Below are 21,794 nucleotides of genomic sequence, written 5' to 3'. Positions count from 1 at the left end.
ATTCCCGTCCACCCGTATTCTGACAAATCCCGGGTTCTCCATTAGGATTGGTTAGGAACATTCCGCCGACGGTGTGATATCTGGGTAGTCGCTGATTGGCTAATACAGACTAACTGCTTCGCAGACAGGTTGTGAAAATGACCAATCACAGAGCAGGAGGCGGGATTTTCTTGGAATACGGGTGGACAAGAAAAAAAAAAAAATAACGCGTTGACGTTGAGTCACCCCTGAGCAGCGGAACTGTTAGATAGCTGACAACAAACCTAAGTCACGGTGGATGTATCCGACTGATTAAATGCGTTTTACCAGTTCCGAGGTCAGCTTAAATCTCGGAGATTTATTGTATAAAAAGGCCGTTTTGCCAAAATGATGGAAGAAATAGACAGGTTTCAGGTCCCTCCAGTGAACTCGGAGATGCAGCCGCTGGTGAGTAGCGTTTCCAAACAGCAGGAACACATCTGGCTTTCGGAGTTCATCACAAAGACCAGCACAAAATGCTAAATAGTAGCTCAAGGAACGTTCTCTCTAGGAAAACAAGAAATCTCAATGTTCTAATAAAATAAGATAAAAGGCCGAGAATGGAGAGAAGTATTGAATCCAAATCAGAATCGAGTTTACTGCCAAGTGTGTTCACACATACAAGGAATTCGCTTTGGTGACTGGTGCTTGGACAGTTAAGATAAAATAATTTAATAATAGACAAAAAGCAGGTATATAAATAGAATAAAAGTAAGAAGAATCTGGGGTGGCACGGTGGTGTAGTGGTTAACGCTGTCGCCTCACAGCAAGAAGGTCCGGGTTCGAGCCCCGTGGCCAGTGAGGGCCTTTCTGTGCGGAGTTTGCATGTTGTCCGCGTGGGTTTCCTCCGGGTGCTCCGGTTTCCCCCACAGTTCAAAGACATGCAGGTTAGGTTAACTGGTGACTCTAAATTGACCGTAGGTGTGAATGTGAGTGTGAATGGTTGTCTGTGTCTATGTGTCAGCCCTGTGATGACCTGGCGACTTGTCCAGGGTGTACCCCGCCTTTCGACCGTAGTCAGCTGGGATAGGCTCCAGCTTGCCTGCGACCCTGTAGAACAGGATAAAGCGGCTAGAGGTAATGAGATGAGATAAGAAGATTTTCAAGTTTGAAAAATAGACACGTTTAAAGTGCCATTCCACCATTGGATGTATTCTTTGGCATAAAATACAATATATTTTGACAACATATATAAATGGTATCACTAGATAGAGAAATCTTTTAGCTTCAAAATGATATATCAAACATAATTTTTTGACAACAACAAGTATATTAATTTTGCGACCAAAGTCACCTACCCTCTTAATTTCCACGCGTGATGTCATTGGCAGGTTCCCCTTCTTGTGTACCACGTGACGTGTGACGTGGCACATATTATCAGCAATGGCGGATAGAACGCGATAAAAATAATACCAATAAATCTAGTTAATACCAATAAATCTAGCTAACTGAAAGATTAACTCAAAATTTTTCGCAATTTTTTTGGCCCCCATATACGAGGAGAAATGACTCTCTCACTTTGGGGGTTTCCTGGTCTAAAAATAGACCGACATGTGGTACACAAGAAGGGTAACCTGCCGATGACATCACGTTTCACTACCGCGCGGAAATTAAAAGGGTAGGTGACTTTGGTCGCAAAATTAATATACTTGTCGTTGTCAAAAAATTATGTTTGATATATCATTTTGAAGCTAAAAGATTTCTCTGTCTAGTCATGTTGTCATAAAATATATTGTATTTTATGCCAAAGAATACATCCAATGGTGGAATGGCACTTTAAGGAGTTGTTTAGATGACCTGAAATAATGTGCAAAAACAGGTCACAGGATGAAGGTGAAGATGAACAAGAGTCATGACATGAATGTGCGAGAAGAAGAGAATATGTGCAGTCACGTCAAACGTCAAGTCAAAGTCCCTTCCATGCCAGTATCTGTATACGGGCGGCACGGTGGTGTAGTGGTTAGCACTGTCGCCTCACAGCAAGAAGGTTCTGGGTTCGAGCCCAGCGGCCAACGGGGGCCTTTCCGTGTGGAGTTTGCATGTTCTCCTTGTGTCTGCGTGGGTTTCCTCCAGGTGCTCCGGTTTCCCCCACAGTTCAAAGACATGCAGTTAGGTTAACATAGGCTGAAGTGCCCAAGAGTGGTGGCGCATACGTATGCAGTGGCTTTGCTCTCCTGTGATGAACTAAATCTCATTGTACATTTGTGCAGTGACAATAAAGGCATTCTATTCTATTCTATCTGGTCTTCCCAGGCAATCTCCTGTCCCAGTACTAACCAGTTCTTTGAGGCGCATGGCACGCCGATCTCCATTTCCATAGCGCTCGGTCTCTCACCTATTCAGCTAGGGTTACAGTGGGGGGCTAGTTCTCTGGTAGCCGTGAGAGTTTGACTTCCGTACTTGCATCTGTATTTCAGTGTGCCTTGCCAGATGGTTGTAGGTACCATTTTTATGATGGTCTTTGGTATGACCCAACCGCGAGTAGAACTCACAATGACACGCTAACCATGAGGCCAGCTCACAGTCAATATGTGCAATGGGTTAGATAAATAGCCAAGCCGTACAGTGTGTGCTGACCACAAACTGGCCAAGTAGTTAGCGTGTCCACCCCTCAACCGGGAGATCACGAGTTCTATTCGTGGTTGGGTCATACCAAAGACCATCATCAGAATGGTACCTACTGCCGTCTGGCAAGGCACGCTGCAATACAGATGCGAGTAGGGAGTCAAACTCTCGCAGTTACCAGAGGACCAGCCTCCCACTGTAACCCTAGCTATGTAATAGACAAGAGGCTGAGGGCTATAGAAACGGAGATCGGTGCCACTCAGTGCTCCTCAAAAGACTGGTTAGTACTAGGATGGGAGACTGCCTGCGAAGACCAGGTCCTGATGTAGGAGGGACAGTGACTTTGACAGTGTGTGCCAGAATGTGCAATGCATGATATGACCATGAATGTGCAAAATCGCAGTTCAGAGACAAAGTGCATTAATGTTACAGAATGAGAATGTGAGTTTAGAGTCATTGGGGGCTCTCTGATCTTGATGAGGCCAGCTGCAGTGGGGAAAAAGCTGGCCTTATGGTGTGAGGTTTTGGTTCTAATGGACCGCAACCTCCTACCAGAGGGGAGTGATTCAAAAAGTGTGTGTCTGGGGTGCTAGGGGTTGGCCACAATCCTTTCTGCTCTCCTCAGGGTCCTGAACTTGTACAGGTCCAGAAAAGATACAAGGTTGCAGTCTATCATCCTCTCAGCAGAGTGAATGCAGGGCTCGAAATTTGCGGTGGTCCTGTCGCCCGAGGCGACTTAATTTGTCATTTGGCGGGTAATTCCTGTCACTAGGCAGCCCGGCTGGCTAGTCTCATCTCATTATCTCTAGCCGCTTTATCCTTCTACAGGATCGCAGGCAAGCTGGAGCCTATCCCAGCTGACTCCGGGCGAAAGGCGGGGTACACCCTGGATAAGTCGCCAGGTCATCACAGGGCTGACACATAGACACAGACAACCATTCACACTCACATTCACACCTACGGTCAATTTAGAGTCACCAGTTAACCTAACCTGCATGTCTTTGGACTGTGGGGGAAACCGGAGCACCCGGAGGAAACCCATGCAGACAACATGCAAACTCCACACAGAAAGGCCCTCGCCGGCCACGGGGCTCGAACCTGGACCTTCTTGCTGTGAGGCGACAGTGCTAACCACTACACCACCGTGCCGCCCCCGGCTGGCTAGTTGAAAATAAAAAATATATATGAAGCGAAGATTTGGACTAGGGCTGTGCGATATATCGAATATACTCGATATATCTCCGAAAATTCTGTGTGAGATACATATAATTATTATATCGTAACTATCGAGTATTTTATGGTCATCTGCCAACTTGCGTTTGTTTCGTGTTTGTTGCGTTTGTTTAAAACATTTACCGGTGGTTTTCTCTCTGTCCCTCAGGCAGTAACGTGATAGGCTGCCTAAGGGTAAAAAAAAAAAAACAATAATGTCACGCACTCACCAACCAATCCCGGGTGACATCAAGGTGCTGAAAGGAACTTGCAGGCAGTGTTGCCAGATTGGGTGGTTTTAAGTGCATTTTGGCTTGTTTTGAACATATTTTGGGCTGGAAAACATCAGCAGTATCTGGCAACACTGCTTGCAGGAAGATTTTCTAGTTCTGGTTTACAGCGCTGACTCAGTTCGTGCAGTCGCTGGTGTTGCATCGGCTACCGTGTAAGCTCTGTCAATTTCAGCGGCAAATTAAAAATGGAAGCGGACGAATTGGTTCCTAAAAGAACTAGTAAGGGGTCAGTCATCTGGCATTTTTTTGGATATCGCGTGGAGGACGTGGAACAGCAAATGCCAATTTGTAAATTGTGCAAAAAAAAAAACCAGTATCAAAATACTTGGGTCTTGAAATAAATGCACATTAGTCATGAACAATGGTAACTACTCTCTTTTGTGTTATTTTTGACAGAAGTAAAATTCATACATTAACAAATTTTGGCGAGTTGATTTTCTGTTTGGTTAGTTACTTTGGAAGGTAACTAGTCCGGCTGGCTGGTGAAAAAATATATGAATTTCGAGCCCTGGAATGATGCGCTTCAGTCTGCCCTTGTCCCTGGCATTGGCAGCAGCGTACCAGATGGTGATGGAGGAGGTGAGGATGGACTCGATGATGGTGGTACAAAAATGCACCATCATTGTCTTTGGCAGATTGAACTTCTTCAACTGCCACAGGAAGTACATCCTCTGCTGTGATTTCTTGGTGAGAGGGCAGGTATTCTTCTCCTACTTGAGGTTCTGAGTGATTGCAGTACCCAGGAAGTGGAAATACTCCACAGAGGTTACTGGGAAGTCAAACAGGGTGTGGCAGAGCTCCTCCTGAAGTCCACAATCATCTCCAGTGTCTTTAGAGTATTGAGTTCTAAGTTGTTCTGCCTGCATCAGGACACCTGATGGTCAATCTCCCACCTGTAGGCAGATTCATCCTCATCAGAGATGAGTCTAATGAGGGTGGTGTCGTCTGCAAACGTCAGGAGCTTGACAGACTGATGACTGGAGGTGCAGCTGTTGGTGCACAGGGAGAAAAGTGGAGGAGAGAGGTCACAGCCTGGTGGGGAAGGGGGGAATCTGGTGCTGATGGTTTGGGAGCCAGAGATGTTTCCCTAGCTTCACATGCTGCTTCTTGTCAGACAGGAAGTCAGTGATCCATCTGCAGGTGGAGTTAGGTACGTTCAGCTGGGAGAGCTTGTCCTGCAGAAGAGCTGGGATGATGGTGTTGAAGGTGGAACTGAAATCCACAAACTGGATCCTAGCATAGGTTCCTGGGGAGTCCAGGTGCTGAAGGATGAAATGAAGAGCCATGTTGACCGAATTATCTGCAGATCTGTTGGGTCTGTAGGTGAACTGCATGGGGTCGAGGAGCAGGTCAGTGATGACTTTAAGGTGGCAAAGCACAAGGTGCTCAAAGGATTTCATAACCACAGAAGTCAGGGCGATTGGTCTGTAGTCATTTAATCCTTGGCTTTTTGGGGGTGAGGATAATGGTGGAAGCCTTGAAGCAGGCTGGCACATGGCATGTTTCCAGTGAGGTGTTGAAGATGTCTGAACAGTGGAGACAGCTGATCAGCACAGTGCTTCAGGGTAAATGGTGAGACAAAGTTGGGACCTGCTGCTTTGCAGTTTGTTGACATCCCTCTCCAGAATGAAGAGAGTTGAGGCTGTGGTGGTGGTGATGATGATGGTGGTGGTGGTGGGCTCTTCTGTGGGATTGGACCATATGAACTAGCCTTTGTGACCCATGTGACTCAATGAGCCTTTGACACCCATGACCCTGTCACTGGTTCACCAGTTGTCCTTCCTTGGACCACTTTTGATGGGTACTAAACACTGCATACCAGGAACACCCCACAAGGTGTGCCATTTTGGAGATGCTCAGACCCAGTCATCTAGCCATCACAATTTGGCCCTTGTCAAAGTCACTCAGATCCTTACACTTTCCCTTTTTTCTTGCTTCCAATATGTCAACTTTGAGCACTGACTGTTCTCTTGCTGTCTAATAAATCCCCCCCCGACGGGTGCCACTGTCACAACATAATCAATGTAATTCACTTCGCCTGTCGGTGGTTTTAGTTTTATGGCTGATTGATGTATAAGCAGATAAAATGTACGACCTGTTGTTCTTTAATAAGTTCTTGGTTTTGGGTCATTGCTCTGGTATAAAAAGAATAAAACATATCAGGATGCGCTATTATTGGAAAATCATCAACAAGAGAATAAAACAAAACAAAAATTTCTTTCCTCATTAAATAAAACGCCCGTTAAGCTAGCACAGTCACTCCAGCTCTGAGCTTTGTATTGTGTAAGCTTTTCCTGGGCTGAGATACGCTAAGAAGGATTTTTCACACCGTTAAAAGGCTTATCCTGTGGTGAAGCAGGAAATAGAAATGCTTAATTACAGATAAAAGTAATTAAGTTTTCTGTCTGCTAACTTCCAGAGTAATTTATCACACTATTGACTACACTGAAAGTGTCAGTGTGAGATAATCCATCTGCTGAATTTGCAAATAGATTTCACTTTTGCTGAATATGGATGAAGACGATAAGTCAGGTCTATTGTTAGCCTGTAATTGTTCTGATCTAAATGAGGAGAACGACTGATGGCAACTACTTCACGGCTTACAGTTGTAAAATGGGAAATGTTAAGGCTGTACTACAGCAATATGTTTAACAGTCCACATGCTGAACTAAGCTAATCATTTGTCGTAAAACACCTTTTATGTTACATGAAGTGTAATAAACATTTAAGCTCGATTAAAACTAGGATAAGCAACGTAGGAGAAAGCAGTCAGAGTAAGCTAGATTTTGAAAATATCCAAATGAAAAATTCCACCCCTTTCCTTCAGGCATCCCTCCAAATCCACTCCTTTAAAACACATGAACGCGCACTGCCTGACTACTGCCGGAGGATGAGTCCATGAAAGAGAGTGTTGAGGGGAGGAGTGTTGGGCATCGTTGTCACATCCGACTACCTCATGTCTCATTCATGTGTCAGAAGACACCGAACATTATCATAATGAATGTAAACAACAAGCATGGCTATGGTTAGTCCTCACAGCTGTCGACTAGCTTGCTAGCTTTTGTACTAGGTCTAAAATATGCCTGCCTAGTCTTGTGGAAGATTCTGGTAATGTGTTCTGAATGCACAGGCAGTGTGTCCATAGGTAGACAGGCAGGTAGGCCATCCAATCATTTATTATTATTATTATTATTATTATTATTATTATAATACCCCTGCTCCGACGGGGGGTGGGGTGGGGTGGGATACTGGTTTACCTCTGTTCGTCCGTCCGTCACACCCTTTTTCTCAGCAGCCACAAATCATAGCCATTTGGTACCAAACTTCAGCTTGGGGTTCTATACCATGTATACTGTTTTCAGGTGTGTCATACATCAACTTCCTGTTTACTGACTGAATGTATTTATGAAACATATAGCGTGGATTTACAAAATTTTTGCTACACTTCTCAGCAACTGCAAATTACAATTGCTTGATATTTTGTACCGAGCTTCAGCTTGGGGTTCTATACCATGTCTACCATTTTCAGGTCTGTTGCACATCAACTTCCTGTTTACCGACTGAATGTATTTACAAAACATAGTGTGGATTTACAAAATTTTTGTAACACTTTTTTCTCAGCAGCTACAAATCACAACTGCTTGATATTTGGTACCGAGCTTCAGCTTGGTATTCTATACCGTGTATACCATTTTCAGGTCTGTTGCACATCAACTTCCTGTTTACCGATTGAATGTATTTATGAAACCTATAGGGTGGATTTTGACGCTGTTTCAAGAAGCAAAATGCTATTTCAAAATGACAGTTTTAGACCGATACCAAAATCCAGAATTGTGACACCCAAAGGCATTTTTGAGACAAAGTCGGCAAACAGTCTTATTTTGTCAATTTGGGTGTGCCGAATTCAAATCTGCAATATGCCGAGCTCTATCTGACCTCTGTTGACCTCTAGAGGTCATTGACCTTTGGGCCTGTAAACGTCTCAGCTGAACCCAGTTTCTCAGCTTTCTAAGGAATGAAATGTACTAAAATGATTAATAAAGTTAGCAAATGGCCTTGTTTGTTAAATGTTTGAGTGCTGAATTCATTTTTCATTTGTAAAACGACATATGACCTCTGATAGTCTCAAGGTCATTAAACTTGGCCTATAGGCCTATGCATTTAACGGCATTTTTAAACTGACTTTACTCCCCCAAAAAGAATATGAACAGACAAAAAACAAATAGAAAAGAACAAATACAACATTAAATGCCAGTCCATGTACATGTGACTTAGGCTACATCCACACGACAACGGCAACGAGATTTATTTTTTTTTTAAATATCGCGTCCACATGGGCAATGGATCAGTAAAATATCAGGTACATATGGCAACGCAATGCTTGCTGAAAACGATGCAATATACATGCCACACCGCTACATGCGCTGTAAGACGGTCCCATCCGAGACACCAGAACAATAGAAGAAGTATGACGCATGCGCGGAAGGTTCTTTCCTGTCACTGTCACACGCACACACCTTCTCACTCCCTATCCTATCCCTTTAAATCACGTGCTTGTTTTTGAATGGAGACGCGGAAAGAGGAATGAATGGGGGTAGATGGAAGCTGGTACGCCAGCATTCTGATATCCTCCAGAATTCTTTAATGGTCCGGAATAAATTGAATGCTACACGTTGATGGATTACTTTGTTCTTCTACGCCCCTTTTAAGGAATGTATTGTCGGACTTAAACCAACATCTGAAGAGGTGAGATCGCTCCTTTTTTTTCCCTATTTTTGCTGGCGGGATTGTTTGATTTGTTGACAACTCGCAACGAGTTTGTTACACTTCTACCCGGCGTTAAGCACTCACAGTCATGTGGTTGTGACGTCATCATAAACAAATCCGTTCTACTCATCCAGACGACTTCGCAACGGCGCCGTTGCCAGATCTTTCCACTCTGGAACCCATTCTCAAAAGATTTCGTTTTGGGGCACCCAAAACGCCGGTGCCGTGTGGACGCCAGGCCGAAACGATAAACAATTTTATCAGATTCACCTGAATCTGTTGCCGTGTGGACAGGGCCTTACTTTTCACAATGAGAATGCCTAGGCGATCACCTTACATAACATTGCATTACATTTAGCGGTTATTTTTTATACAAAGCTACTGAAAAAAGGACAGATTCAGCAGCATACAAAATGTGGGGGTATACAGGGTATACAGGTTAAACAGGGTTAGTATATATGAGAGTTTTTTTCTTTGTTGTTTGTTTTTTGTTTTAAACGGGGTAAAGCCTTTACAAAAAACAAGCAACAAAGAAAAAAAACTCTCATATACTAACCCTGATTAACCTGTATACCTGTATGCCCCCACATTTTGTATGCTGCTGAATCTGCCCTTTTTTCAGTAGCTTTGTATAAACAATAACCGCTAAATGTAATGCAGTGTTATGTAAGGTGATCGCCTAGGCATTCTCATTTGTGAAAACTAAGTCACATGTACATGGACTGGCATTTAATGTTGTATTTGTTCCTTTCTATTTGTTTTTTGTCTGTTCATATTCTTTTTGGGGGAGTAAAGTCAGTTTAAAAATGCCGTTAAATGCATAGGCCTATGGAGCACTTGCATGTGACGTCACATCCGCTCCAGATTGTAGACAAACGCCATCTTGTCGGTTAAACGCCATATTTCCGACACTGACTTTCATTATTTTTCACCGAAATATTCAAATATTACCATGCCACAATGCCGGAGAGTTGCATGGCATATAAATGCCACAACAGGAGAGGTCAGAAAACGGGAAGTTAGTTTCATAGGCTGCCACGGGACCCTGACAGGCGCGCAAAATGGATTGCTGCTATCGGCCGGGCTGATCCAGACAACAAGAACAAGGCATGGGTACCGACTGGAAGGAACGATCACTGGTGCCTGTGCAGTGACCATTTCATCTCAGGTTCGTCATGTATTTATTTCAGTATATCCATGTGGTTATTTGCAGCATAAGTTTATGACTTGCTCTAATAAAAAATTCCGGGAAGTGGGAGCCTGAGAAAAGGGTTGGGGCGGGGTGGATTGGGTCTTTAGCGGTGTGGTACGAAAAAAAACAGTAAAGAACTTATAAGAATTTACCACTGTCTTAGTAGTAAATCCTTATAAATATAAGGATAAATCCTTATAAGGATTTATAAATAAATATATATGCCATGTATGATTCAACCATAATCGGCTGGTCAGTGCTATGCTAGATACTACTGATATATCTAGCATCAGTTCTAGTGCTCAATACTTAAGTGACTTACCCGTCCAATGAGGATTGTTATTTTCTTCTTTACAAGATGCCACATCTTAGGGGGGCTGACAGATCCTGAATTTCTGTAGAGATAACTGTCCAAAGATTTATAAGCACGCAGTGCTTCACCACTGAACAGCGAGGGAAAGTTAATGAGGTAATTATACACGTCCGGGTATTCCACCTCCGGCAGTTCAATATCCACTGACACGGTCGTGAAAACTACGTCCGGTAAGCCATAAGGGTCACTAATCTGTAGATCGTTTATTTTAGACATATATCTAGTTATCTGTTCATTAGAAAAATGAGCCGTGTAGTCCGTCGGTTGAAATCGATCCATTCTGTACACGAGTGCAGCAGTATTCAGCGGTGTTGTTTGCCGACAAGATGGCGGCTGTTAACTTTCCGGTCACGTGACTGCAAGATCTCTATAGGCCAAGTTTAATGACCTTGAGGTTATCAGAGGTCATATGTCGTTTTACAAATGAAAAATGAATTCAGCACTCAAACATTTAACAAACAAGGCCATTTGCTAACTTCATTAATCATTTTAGTACATTTCATTCCTTAGAAAGCTGAGAAACTGGGTTCAGCTGAGACGTTTACAGGCCCAAAGTTCAATGACCTCTAGAGGTCAACAGAGGTCAGATAGAGCTCGGCATATTGCAGATTTGAATTCGGCACACCAAAATTGACAAAATAAGACTGCTTGCCGACTTTGTCTCAAAAATGCCTTTAACTCCTTAAATAAGCACTTTTTTTGAATTTTGGTACCAGTCTATTTACCAGGATGCTGTTTGAAATCCCTGGGGAGAGACACTGCTCTTTACTTGTTTCAGGGTTAATTATTTGTTGGAGTCAATATTCATAGTAAGTGTCCTATTCCTTTGATTGCTTGCATTCTGATATAAGCCAGAGCGGCGGGGGTATACGTAAGTGAGCAGTAGCTCACCGTTGATCTTGTTCGAATTGAATGAAATGATTGGACGGGATTTTTACTGTTCTGTGACTGCCACAGATGGTGGAGTGTTATTGTCGGAGCATTTGATTTATTCATTGCTAGGGGTATAATCTGATGCTAATCTCTCTCTCTCTCTCTCTCTCTCTCTCTCTCTCGCTATAAACAGCATTTCCTGGCTTTCATATTCGGAAAGTGGTGGAGAACGCAGGATTCAAAAACGCATATTAGTTACAGAGAGCTGCGTGACTTTCACAGCTAGCAACAGGGTTGCATTTTTGTTTACATCAAAGTGAGTTGTTTTGGAACAGCAAACAAAAATGCGTGTGAACTACAGTTAGCTTGTTCCCCCCCCAAAAAAAAAAAAAAACCTCTAAAAGGAATTAGTTATGCTGTTTTTGAGTTGTATTCGGAGTGGTCCTTTTGAAGGGGAAGCTGTGGTCTAAGGGTTCAGGAAGCAGCTTTGGGACCAAAAGGTCACCGGTTCAATTCCCTGGACCAGCATGAATGGCTGAAATGACGTTGAGCAAGGCACCTAACCCCCAACTGCTCCCCAGGCTGCTTTGGGTATGTTGTACATGCATCACTCTGGATAAGAATATCTGCTAAATGCCTGTAATGTAATGATGAGATCTGGCAACCCTGCACATTAACTCTCTGGGCCAGAGTGCAATGTTTAATTCAACATGTGTAATTTTTGTTGCATTTTAATGCCCAGATTTTGTTTCATGATATACTGCAAAGAGTAAAGGTGTTTTTTTTTTTTTTTGCATATAGTATAAAATAGTCCGGGCGGCACGGTGGCGTAGTGGTTAGCGCTGTCGCCTCACAGCAAGAAGGTCCGGGTTCGAGCCCCGTGGCTGGTGAGGGCCTTTCTGTGTGGAGTTTGCATGTTCTCCCCGTGTCCGCGTGGGTTTCCTCCGGGTGCTCCGGTTTCCCCCACAGTCCAAAGACATGCAGGTTAGGTTAACTGGTGACTCTAAGCCCATGTTTACATTAGACCGTATCAGCGGATCATCAGATTAACGTTTTTAAAAAACAATTAGTGTGCACACAGCAACACCAATACACGATTTGCATGCACACAACAATACCAATACACGGATACGCTCGGCTCCGCAGGCATCCTGCGCTCCAAATCACTCCGCCCTGAACAGCGAGTGCCCTCTGGAGGGTGCGCACTCCGGCCCTGCGCAGCTCACAGAGCGCGCGAGTGAAGCACACTAGCAGTGTTTTCGGGACTGAGCCGCTGTGTGTGTGATCCCAGCGCATATCACTTATCACTTGCAAGTGGAAGGATGGCAAGCCTAAAGACAATCATAACTACACAATGGGCAGTATTTGCATCAGTATTTGCAGTATTTTCATACTTCTATACTCTTTAATGAAAGGTGATACAAGGCGGAAGTCCGCGCCGTTTTTCAGCAGTCGCGTCACATGACCAACGCCAGCGAATCAGGAAGGTGGATGTCACAGTGACGTTGTCCAATGAGACGCCAGCTAGAGCTCAGCACAGCGTATCCGCGTATTCTGAATGTTTACACAGCACCGGAGCTGACACGATCTGGATTGAATACGTGGACGCTGGCGGATTCCCGTTTCCCGGCGTTTCCAGGCGGTTTAATGTAAACGGACAGTGCATCCGCGAAGAAAACGAGACAGATACGGTCTAATGTAAACGTAGCCTAAATTGACCGTAGGTGTGAATGTGAGTGTGAATGGTTGTCTGTGTCTATGTGTCAGCCCTGCGATGACCTGGCGACTTGTCCAGGGTGTACCCCGCCTTTCGCCCGTAGTCAGCTGGGATAGGCTCCAGCTTGCCTGCGACCCTGTAGAACAGGATAAAGCGGCTAGAGATGATGAGATGAGATAAAATAGTCCGACATAAGATGGGTGAGCTAGCATGGTCAAAAAAGGCCAGAGCTGCCTTTTTTAAAGTGAAGATGAGGTTTAATCTCTAAAACCTATGCATGTATACGTAGACAAAACTATCTTTTATTACTATTATGTACATTTTATACACATGGCAAGTTACTGAGACTACTTCTCAGTAATTTCTCATTAGTAATTGGCCACATCACTGCCTAAATGCTGATCAGACTGAACAGTTTATGTCTGAGATCAATCCACTTCACTCAACGTTCAGATGTCCACTTCCATAACGATCAAATTGACATGAGTGTGTGTAGTATATTGAGCTCAGCTTGACATTTGCTCATTGAAATGGAGTTGCGACGAGGTGACACAGCCTGGGGTGATATTGTACCTCGCTTTCATCCTATCCCGCTATTCAGAGAGCCAGCTGTTACCCCATGCTACACTTTTCTCATGTTAATTCCGGATTTATGGCTATTGTGCCTCAATAGCTGGAATTGTTGTTATCTACCTTTAGACCACAGTGCTGTTGAATTCTCAAATCTGATTGGTCAGATGGTGTTGATTCCTTTTCTGTAACAGCATAGCACTGGGGTGAGTTCTGGTTGTAAAGTTTGTATTGATGTGCTCTTTGTAATATGTTATCGTTTCTATAGTAACAACAGCTTACACTTGTATGGAACTTGATTGGTAGACTTGTATGACATTTTTGGAAGGAGTCTCCAGTGTCCATGCTTTCTACCAATCAGAGGTAAAGATGTAACTTTTCTGGACAAAACATGTTGGTGGTTCTTATTCTTATTCAAGGATAATATTAGAGGAATAGAACACTTTTGGAGGGTGGCACGGTGGTGTAGTGGTTAGCGCTGTCGTCTCACAGCAAGAAGGTCTGGGTTCGAGCCCCGTGGCTGGCAAGGGCCTTTCTGTGCAGAGTTTGCATGTTCTCCCCGTGTCCGCGTGGGTTTCCTCTGGGTGCTCCGGTTTCCCCCACAGTCCAAAGACATGCAGGTTAGGTTAACTGGTGACTCTAAATTGACCGTAGGTGTGAATGTGAGTGTGAATGGTTGTCTGTGTCTATGTGTCAGCCCTGTGATGACCTGGCGACTTGTCCAGGGTGTACCCCGCCTTTCGCCCGTAGTCAGCTGGGATAGGCTCCAGCTTGCCTGCGACCCTGTAGAACAGGATAAAGCAGCTAGAGATAATGAGAGAACACTTTTGGATGCGCTGGTCTTGGAAAATAGCCAACTTTGGAGTGGTAACATTAACTTCGCTTCATGTTGGGCCTTATCCTACCATGCCAGTGGTTTGTGACCTGGTTTCATGTAACTTTACTGACTTCACCCAAACAGGACATGTTAAGTAGTATGGGAAGCCATGGCCTAATGGTTAGAGAAGCAGTTTTGGGACCAGAAGGTCACTGGTTCAATTCCTTGGCTCAACAGGAGTGACTGAGGTGCCCTTGAGCAAGGCACTGAATCCCCAATTGCTTTCCAGGCTTTTCTGGGTATGTTGTACATCGCTCTGGATAACAGCGTCTGTTAAATTAATGTAATGTCATGTTAAACTAATACATCACCTGCACTTTATCTCAATGATCTCTCTTGTTGTCCAGCTGGATCAGCTGTGAACACACACATCCCCCTTTTCGACCAACAGGAAATGGGTTCCGTTCTGGTTTGTGCACCCAATTTTGAACTGTTCTGAGCATTTCGACCAAAAATAAATTGGTTCGGAGTCTGAAAACTTGGCTCCCAGCTGGAACCAAAATATAGCTGTTTTTTCCAGTGCGAACCATGACATCAATGGGTGTCATTAGTTTGGAGAAGAACCAGAGCACAGCAATGGAGAACGCAACGGAAAATATACATCTTCAGAAAAAACGGACCGAAAGCAAATATCTGCAATAACAAAACAAAAGCTCGCAGCTAATCAGTGCGCTCCACCATCTTGTGACTACTGTTTACTCCCATTGTGAATTGTGCAACGCCCTCCGTTCATGACGCATCCTTGATTACAACGGTTCCACTCAAAACTGGTGGAAATGTGGGCCGGTTTGTTAGCTGGCACCAAGGTTCAAAGAATCCTGAATGGAACTGGTTCAAGAACCCATTCCCTGCTGGTTGAAAAGGGGTAACGGGGCACAGACAAGGGTAAGGAAGGGGCTTACTTATGCCGCTTTTCCACTACAAACGCGGCTGAGTCGGGCTGAGCCGTGCCGTGCTGAGTTGGGCTGAGTCGAGCTGAGCGGGGCTGTTGGAGTTGCATTTCGACTACAACCGCACTGAACCGTGCTGGCTGGAAGTGGGTGGACACATTGGGTGGAGTTAGCGAAAGCGGGTGGACGTCACGTGATGTCGTTAAGCGGCGCAAACAGTGACATCAGTGAGCTTTTAAGCAGTAGTCTCACAACCCGGATAGTAAACAATAAACATGGAGTCGTTAGTGTTGCTGGTCTTGGTTCTGTGGCTTGTTGTCACCGACAACGCCAACAGATACTGGCAAGAGCGTATAGATGAGGCGAGGCGCATAAGGCTTCAGAAATTCTCGTAATTCTTCTTCTTCCGGGTTTACGGTGTTTACAGATCCCAGCGTGCTCGCGGGGCGTGTGTGGGCATGTGAGGACACTCCTCCTCACCAATCAGTGCACAGGGGAGTGTCTGCTCACGCCCCCAGCCTCACTCAGCTCGCTTTGGCTCGCTTCAGCCCCACTCCAAAATGGTGCGAGTTTTAGGGGCTAAGCAGGGCTGAAGCGAGCCGAGTCGTGCTGTTCTTTGGTAGTCGAAACGCGAGCTGTGTCGGGCTGAAGTGAGCTGAAGTGAGCTGAAAAAGGGTAGTGGAAAAGGGCCACTACTTGGTAATAAGGACAGTAAACATGGTAACAGATTGGGTTAAATATCTGTTCCTATGAGACACTCAAACTGAAACGATAATTATTTGGCATGGTTTAGTTAGTTTGAGAAGTAAAAAGCGAGCTTGTTGTGACCTGATGTTGTTAATGTGTCTCAACACTTGGAAGTAAATGAAATTCCAGTGTAAACAAGTTAAAATATTGCGAAAAGTAATCAGAGTATAATTTAGCTATTTAGTTTCGTATTTAGTGGGTATTTATATCCATCAAAAATGTTCAGTCAGGGTTTTTTAAGTGAAAGAAAATTGTTGACGTGAGAAGGGCACCTCATGAGGCATGAGAACACTGAAGCAATCTTTGTGCTTCATGTTGTTCACGTTTCCATCTTTCTTCAGTTTTGGAAGGGCTGCATTTTTGTAGCACGAGGAAAAAGCAACTCGGAACAGAACTAGTATTTGAGAGATTTTTGGTGTCAGATTTGGTGCGTTGACATTTTCCTTCATGTCAAGATTACACGCAGCATGATCTTTTTCGCAGCTGTCAGTCCAGCTGAATTATTTAGCATTCCATGTGTTGCCTGTACGCTCATCTTTTTTTGAAAAGAACATACAGTCAACTTTTTTTTTTTTTTTGTCTAGTCAGACTGCACTTGCTGTATCATAAATTACTTTTGCAGGCTTTTCCCAGAGTCCCAATGTTCCTTGCTTTATTGTCCATGGACGTGTGCTGAAGGAGTCCAAACGGAGTGCCTGGGCAGGAAGGGCTCCAGTGGCACTACCCACCACTGCCATGCATGCACATGTTCCTCAAAAAAAAAAAAAAAGAGAGAGAGCTTAATTCTATCCTGGTTCTTCCCCAGAGATTCAGAAGGAACAATGTGTTTTTAACTATAAGCTACCAACCTGCTTTTTTGACGCTGAATCAATAGCTTGCTGTATTTTGGAAGCATTTGGTTGCCTGGGAATATCTGCACATTCAGAGATGATTTAAAATGTATTCAAAAATAAATACATTTTTAAGCTAGAGAGCAGCATTTGTTCATTGTTAGAGCAATAATGACAATATATCAGAATGCTGCAATATCCTAATAAACCACAGTGTTTTATTATGATGTTTACCTGACAATTATATTCTAATATTTTTAAATAAATGCCACATGATTTGCCATTTTTGTCTCTTTTAATCCACTATTAAAGTATAAGCTGTTTGATATGCACAAATTTGGACAAATTATACATTCTTTAGTTACCTCAGGGGCAAATACAAGGTCCACTGAGATTCTTGTTCGAAAGTATGCGATACATTTCGAGAAACTTATTAAGTAGGTTAAAAATACAACCCCGATTCCAAAAAAGTTGGGACAGAGTACAAATTGTAAATAAAAACGGAATGCAATAATTTACAAATCTCAAAAAACGATGTTGTATTCACAATAGAACATAGACAACATATCAAATGTTGAAAGTGAGACATTTTGAAATTTCATGCCAAATATTGGCTCATTTGAAATTTCATGACAGCAACACATTGGGACAGGGGCAATAAGAGGCTGGAAAAGTTAAAGGTACAAAAAAGGAACAGCTGGAGGACCAAATTGCAACTCATTAGGTCAATTGGCAATAGGTCATTAACATGACTGGGTATAAAAAGAGCATCTTGGAGTGGTAGCGGCTCTCAGAAGTAAAGATGGGAAGAGGATCACCAATCCCCCTAATTCTGCGCCGACAAATAGTGGAGCAATATCAGAAAGGAGTTCGACAGTGTAAAATTGCAAAGAGTTTGAACATATCATCATCTACAGTGCATAATATCATCAAAAGATCCAGAGAATCTGGAAGAATCTCTGTGCGTAAGGGTCAAGGCCGGAAAACCATACTGGGTGCTCGTGATCTTCGGGCCCTTAGACGGCACTGTATCACATACAGGCATACTTCTGTATTGGAAATCACAAAATGGGCTCAGGAATATTTCCAGAGAACACTATCTGTGAACACAATTCACCGTGCCATCTGCCGTTGCCAGCTAAAACTCTATAGTTCAAAGAAGAAGCCGTATCTAAACATGATCCAGAAGCACAGATGTCTTCTCTGGGCCAAGGCACATTTAAAATTGACTGTGGCAAAGTGGAAAACTGTTCTGTGGTCAGACGAATCAAAATTTGAAGTTCTTTATGGAAATCAGGGACGTCGTGTCATTCGGACTAAAGAGGAGAAGGACGACCCAAGTTGTTATCAGCGCTCAGTTCAGAAGCCTGCATCTCTGATGGTATGGGGTTGCATTAGTGCGTGTGGCACGGGCAGCTTACACATCTGGAAAGACACCATCAATGCTGAAAGGTATATCCAGGTTCTAGAGCAACATATGCTCCCATCCAGACGACGTCTCTTCCAGGGAAGACCTTGCATTTTCCAACATGACAATGCCAAACCACATACTGCATCAATTACAGCATCATGGCTGCGTAGAAGAAGGGTCCGGGTACTGAACTGGCCAGCCTGCAGTCCAGATCTTTCACCCATAGAAAACATTTGGCGCATCATAAAACGGAAGATACGACAAAAAAAGACCTAAGACAGTTGAGCAACTAGAATCCTACATTAGACAAGAATGGGTTAACATTCCTATCCCTAAACTTGAGCAACTTGTCTCCTCAGTCCCCAGACATTTACAGACTGTTGTAAAGAGAAAAGGGGATGTCTCACAGTGGTAAACATGGCCTTGTCCCAACTTTTTTGAGATGTGTTGTTGTCATGAAATTTAAAATCACCTAATTTTTCTCTTTAAATGATACATTTTCTCAGTTTAAACATTTGATATGTCATCTATGTTCTATTCTGAATAAAATATGGAATTTTGAAACTTCCACATCATTGCATAGGTTTTATTTACAATTTGTACTTTGTCCCAACTTTTTTGGAATCGGGGTTGTATGATTTATCATTTAATTCAAAAGTATGATGGGCTAGGAACACAAAAGAAAAGTGTAACAGACTCGCAGGAAAGTGTTGTCTGCCGTCTTCCAAATACATTACATTACAGGAATTTAGCAGAATTCCCTTATCCAGAGCGACGTAAAACGTACCTAGAGTAGCCTGGGGAGCAGTTTGAGGCCTTGCTCAAGGGTACTTCAGCCATTCCTGCTGGTCTAGGGAATTGAACCGGTGACTGTTTGGTTCCAAAACTGCTTCTCTAACCATTAGGCCATGACATGAGTTCTGGCTCTTGTCAATCATGAGGGTGTGTGAGCTCATGGATGTGGAAGAGGGTGTTCTTCTGTACTGTGACACATCGTGAGCAATTGTAGTTGGCTGGCTTTACATGTCTTGGAAGGAGCACATATTCGCCTTTGTTTTTCCCAGCTGGTAGGTGTGGTATGATTGGAAAGAGCTGGCTGGTGGGTGGGAATTGGAAAGTGACCTTATCGAGGGGAAAAAATACAGTCAATAATACAAACAATGGAAAATATGCAAGTACTCGGATCCCTGGGAGTTGATTTAAAGTTAACAATTTCTCACCGACCTGGACTATGTTGACGATCTAGCAATTGTGTCGGAGCATGTCAGAGATGCGGAATTCCTTCCCTGAGCCCTTGAAACTTCAGCTGCCCTAGTTGGGCTTTACTGTAATGAAATCAAGACGGAATACATATCCACTTCTTCTGATCCTTCTGTTATAACTTCTCTATCTGGGAAGGAGATTAAACGTGTTGAAGATTTCAAGTACCTAGGCTCCTACATAATGGACTCCTATAAGGACTTTAACATTCGTAAAGCTCTGGCCTGGAAAGCCTGTATTGCCCTTGACAAGATATAGCGCTCTAGCCTGGATAACAATCTGAAAATTGACCTGTTCAGATCTTTCATAGAGCCCATCCTCCTTTATGGAGCCGAGACCTGGACGCTGACAGTCAAACAACAGCAGTGACTAGATGGAATCTATACCAACCTACTACGTCACGTCTGAAATATCCACTGGTCCACTCATGCTACCCTAGAGGAAATTTATCAAGACTTACCACCTGTCTGAAGGGTGCTCTTTGCCGGGCACTGCTTCCGTGCTAGGGAGGAACCGATATCTCGCTTCTTGTTGTGGAGCCAGAGTCACTGACCAGTAAGGTCAAGAAAACTCACCTTCCCTGCATCCGTGTTGAAGGATACTGGGATCGATGTGAATGACCTGCCAAACGTAATGGCCGATAGAAAGGTGTGGCAAAGAGTTGTGCGGGGCATCTCGGCCGAGGCCGAAGGATAGGATAGATCGATAAAATTAGAATTAACTAGTAATTGAAATTCCATGGGTTGGTCACATCAAAGCTTTTAACTACGGTGGATTTAACTGCTAAACAATGTGTAGCTAAGACCATTTTCAGAGATGACCAAAAACATCTTGTTTCCTCTTTGCAGTCTTTTTGACTTCTCTGTTTCCTCAGCATTTGAGTCAGGTTTTAGCCAGGAACTTTATTATACATCGCCACGTCCAGGTGTCAGAAACAGGTTGGAAAACTGTTAGTGTGAGTGCACGCAATGTTGCCAACCTGGTTGGTAAATCAACGGAGACGTTATTTTTACCTCCGTTACCTTCAATACCACCACGAGCTGGCCTAGTGGTTAGCGTGTCCATCTATTGACCGGGAGACCATGAGTTCTACTCGTGGTTGGGTCATGCCAAAGACCATCATAAAAATGGTACCTACTGCTATCTGGCAAGTAATACAGATGTGAGTAAGGATTCAAACTCTCACAGTTACCAGAGGACCAGCCCCCCACTGTAACCCAACTATGTAATAAGTACAGTGGGGCAAAAAAGTATTTAGTCAGTCACCAATTGTGCAAGTTCTCTCACTTAAAAAGATGAGAGAGGCCTGTAATTTTCATCATAGGTATACCTCAACTATGAGAGACAAAATGAGAAAAAAAATCCAGAAAATCACATTGTCTGATTTTTAAAGAATTGATTTGCAAATTATGGTGGAAAATAAGTATTTGGTCAATAACAAAAGTTCATCTCAATACTTTGTTATATACCCTTTGTTGGCAATGACAGAGGTCAAATGTTTTCTGTAAGTCTTCACAAGGTTTTCACACACTGTGACTGGAATTTTGGCCCATTCCTCCATGCAGATCTCCTCTAGAGCAGTGATGTTTTGGGGCTGTCGCTGGACAACACAGACTTTCAACTCCCTCCAAAGATTTTCTATGGGGTTGAGATCTGGAGACTGGCTAGGCCACTCCAGGACCTTGAAATGCTTCTTACGAAGCCACTCCTTCGTTGCCCGGGCGGTGTGTTTGGGATCATTGTCATGCTGAAAGACCCAGCCACGTTTCATCTTCAATGCCCTTGCTGATGGAAGGAGGTTTTCACTCAAAATCTCACGATACATGGCCCCATTCATTCTTTCCTTTACACGGATCAGTCGTCCTGGTCCCTTTGCAGAAAACCAGCCCTAAAGCATGATGTTTCCACCCCCATGTTTCACAGTAGGTATGGTGTTATTTGGATACAACTCAGCATTCTTTCTCCTCCAAACACAAGTTGAAAATAGAACATTTTGGTTTCATCTGACCATATGACATTCTCCCAGTCCTCTTCTGGATCATCCAAATGCTCTCTAGCAAACTTCAGATGGGCCTGGACATGTACTGGCTTAAGCAGGGGGACACGTCTGGCACTGCAGGATTTGAGTCCCTGGCGGCGTAGTGTGTTACTGATGGTAGCCTTTGTTACTTTGGTCCCAGCTCTCTGCAGGTTATTCAC

At 43.7% G+C, this 21,794-nt stretch overlaps 1 protein-coding gene across 1 annotated transcript in view; it reads left to right on the top strand.

Annotated features, from left to right (window-relative positions):
* The first annotated feature begins 224 nt into the window (after positions 1 to 224).
* The window catches only part of fam219aa (family with sequence similarity 219 member Aa), a 63,547-nt gene continuing 41,977 nt past the window's right edge, over positions 225 to 21,794 (top strand). Inside the window, exon 1 of the mRNA XM_060935513.1 lies at positions 225 to 426. Within this exon, the coding sequence (XP_060791496.1) occupies positions 367 to 426 (60 nt within the window). The 5' untranslated portion in view covers positions 225 to 366. The remainder of the gene's footprint in view (positions 427 to 21,794) is intronic.

Source organism: Neoarius graeffei, chromosome 12 (assembly GCF_027579695.1).
Source record: "Neoarius graeffei isolate fNeoGra1 chromosome 12, fNeoGra1.pri, whole genome shotgun sequence".
Classification (NCBI taxonomy): Eukaryota; Metazoa; Chordata; class Actinopteri; order Siluriformes; family Ariidae; genus Neoarius; species Neoarius graeffei.
The sequence above is the reverse complement of the archived record's forward strand: the minus strand, read 5'-3'. Positions and strand labels throughout refer to the sequence as shown.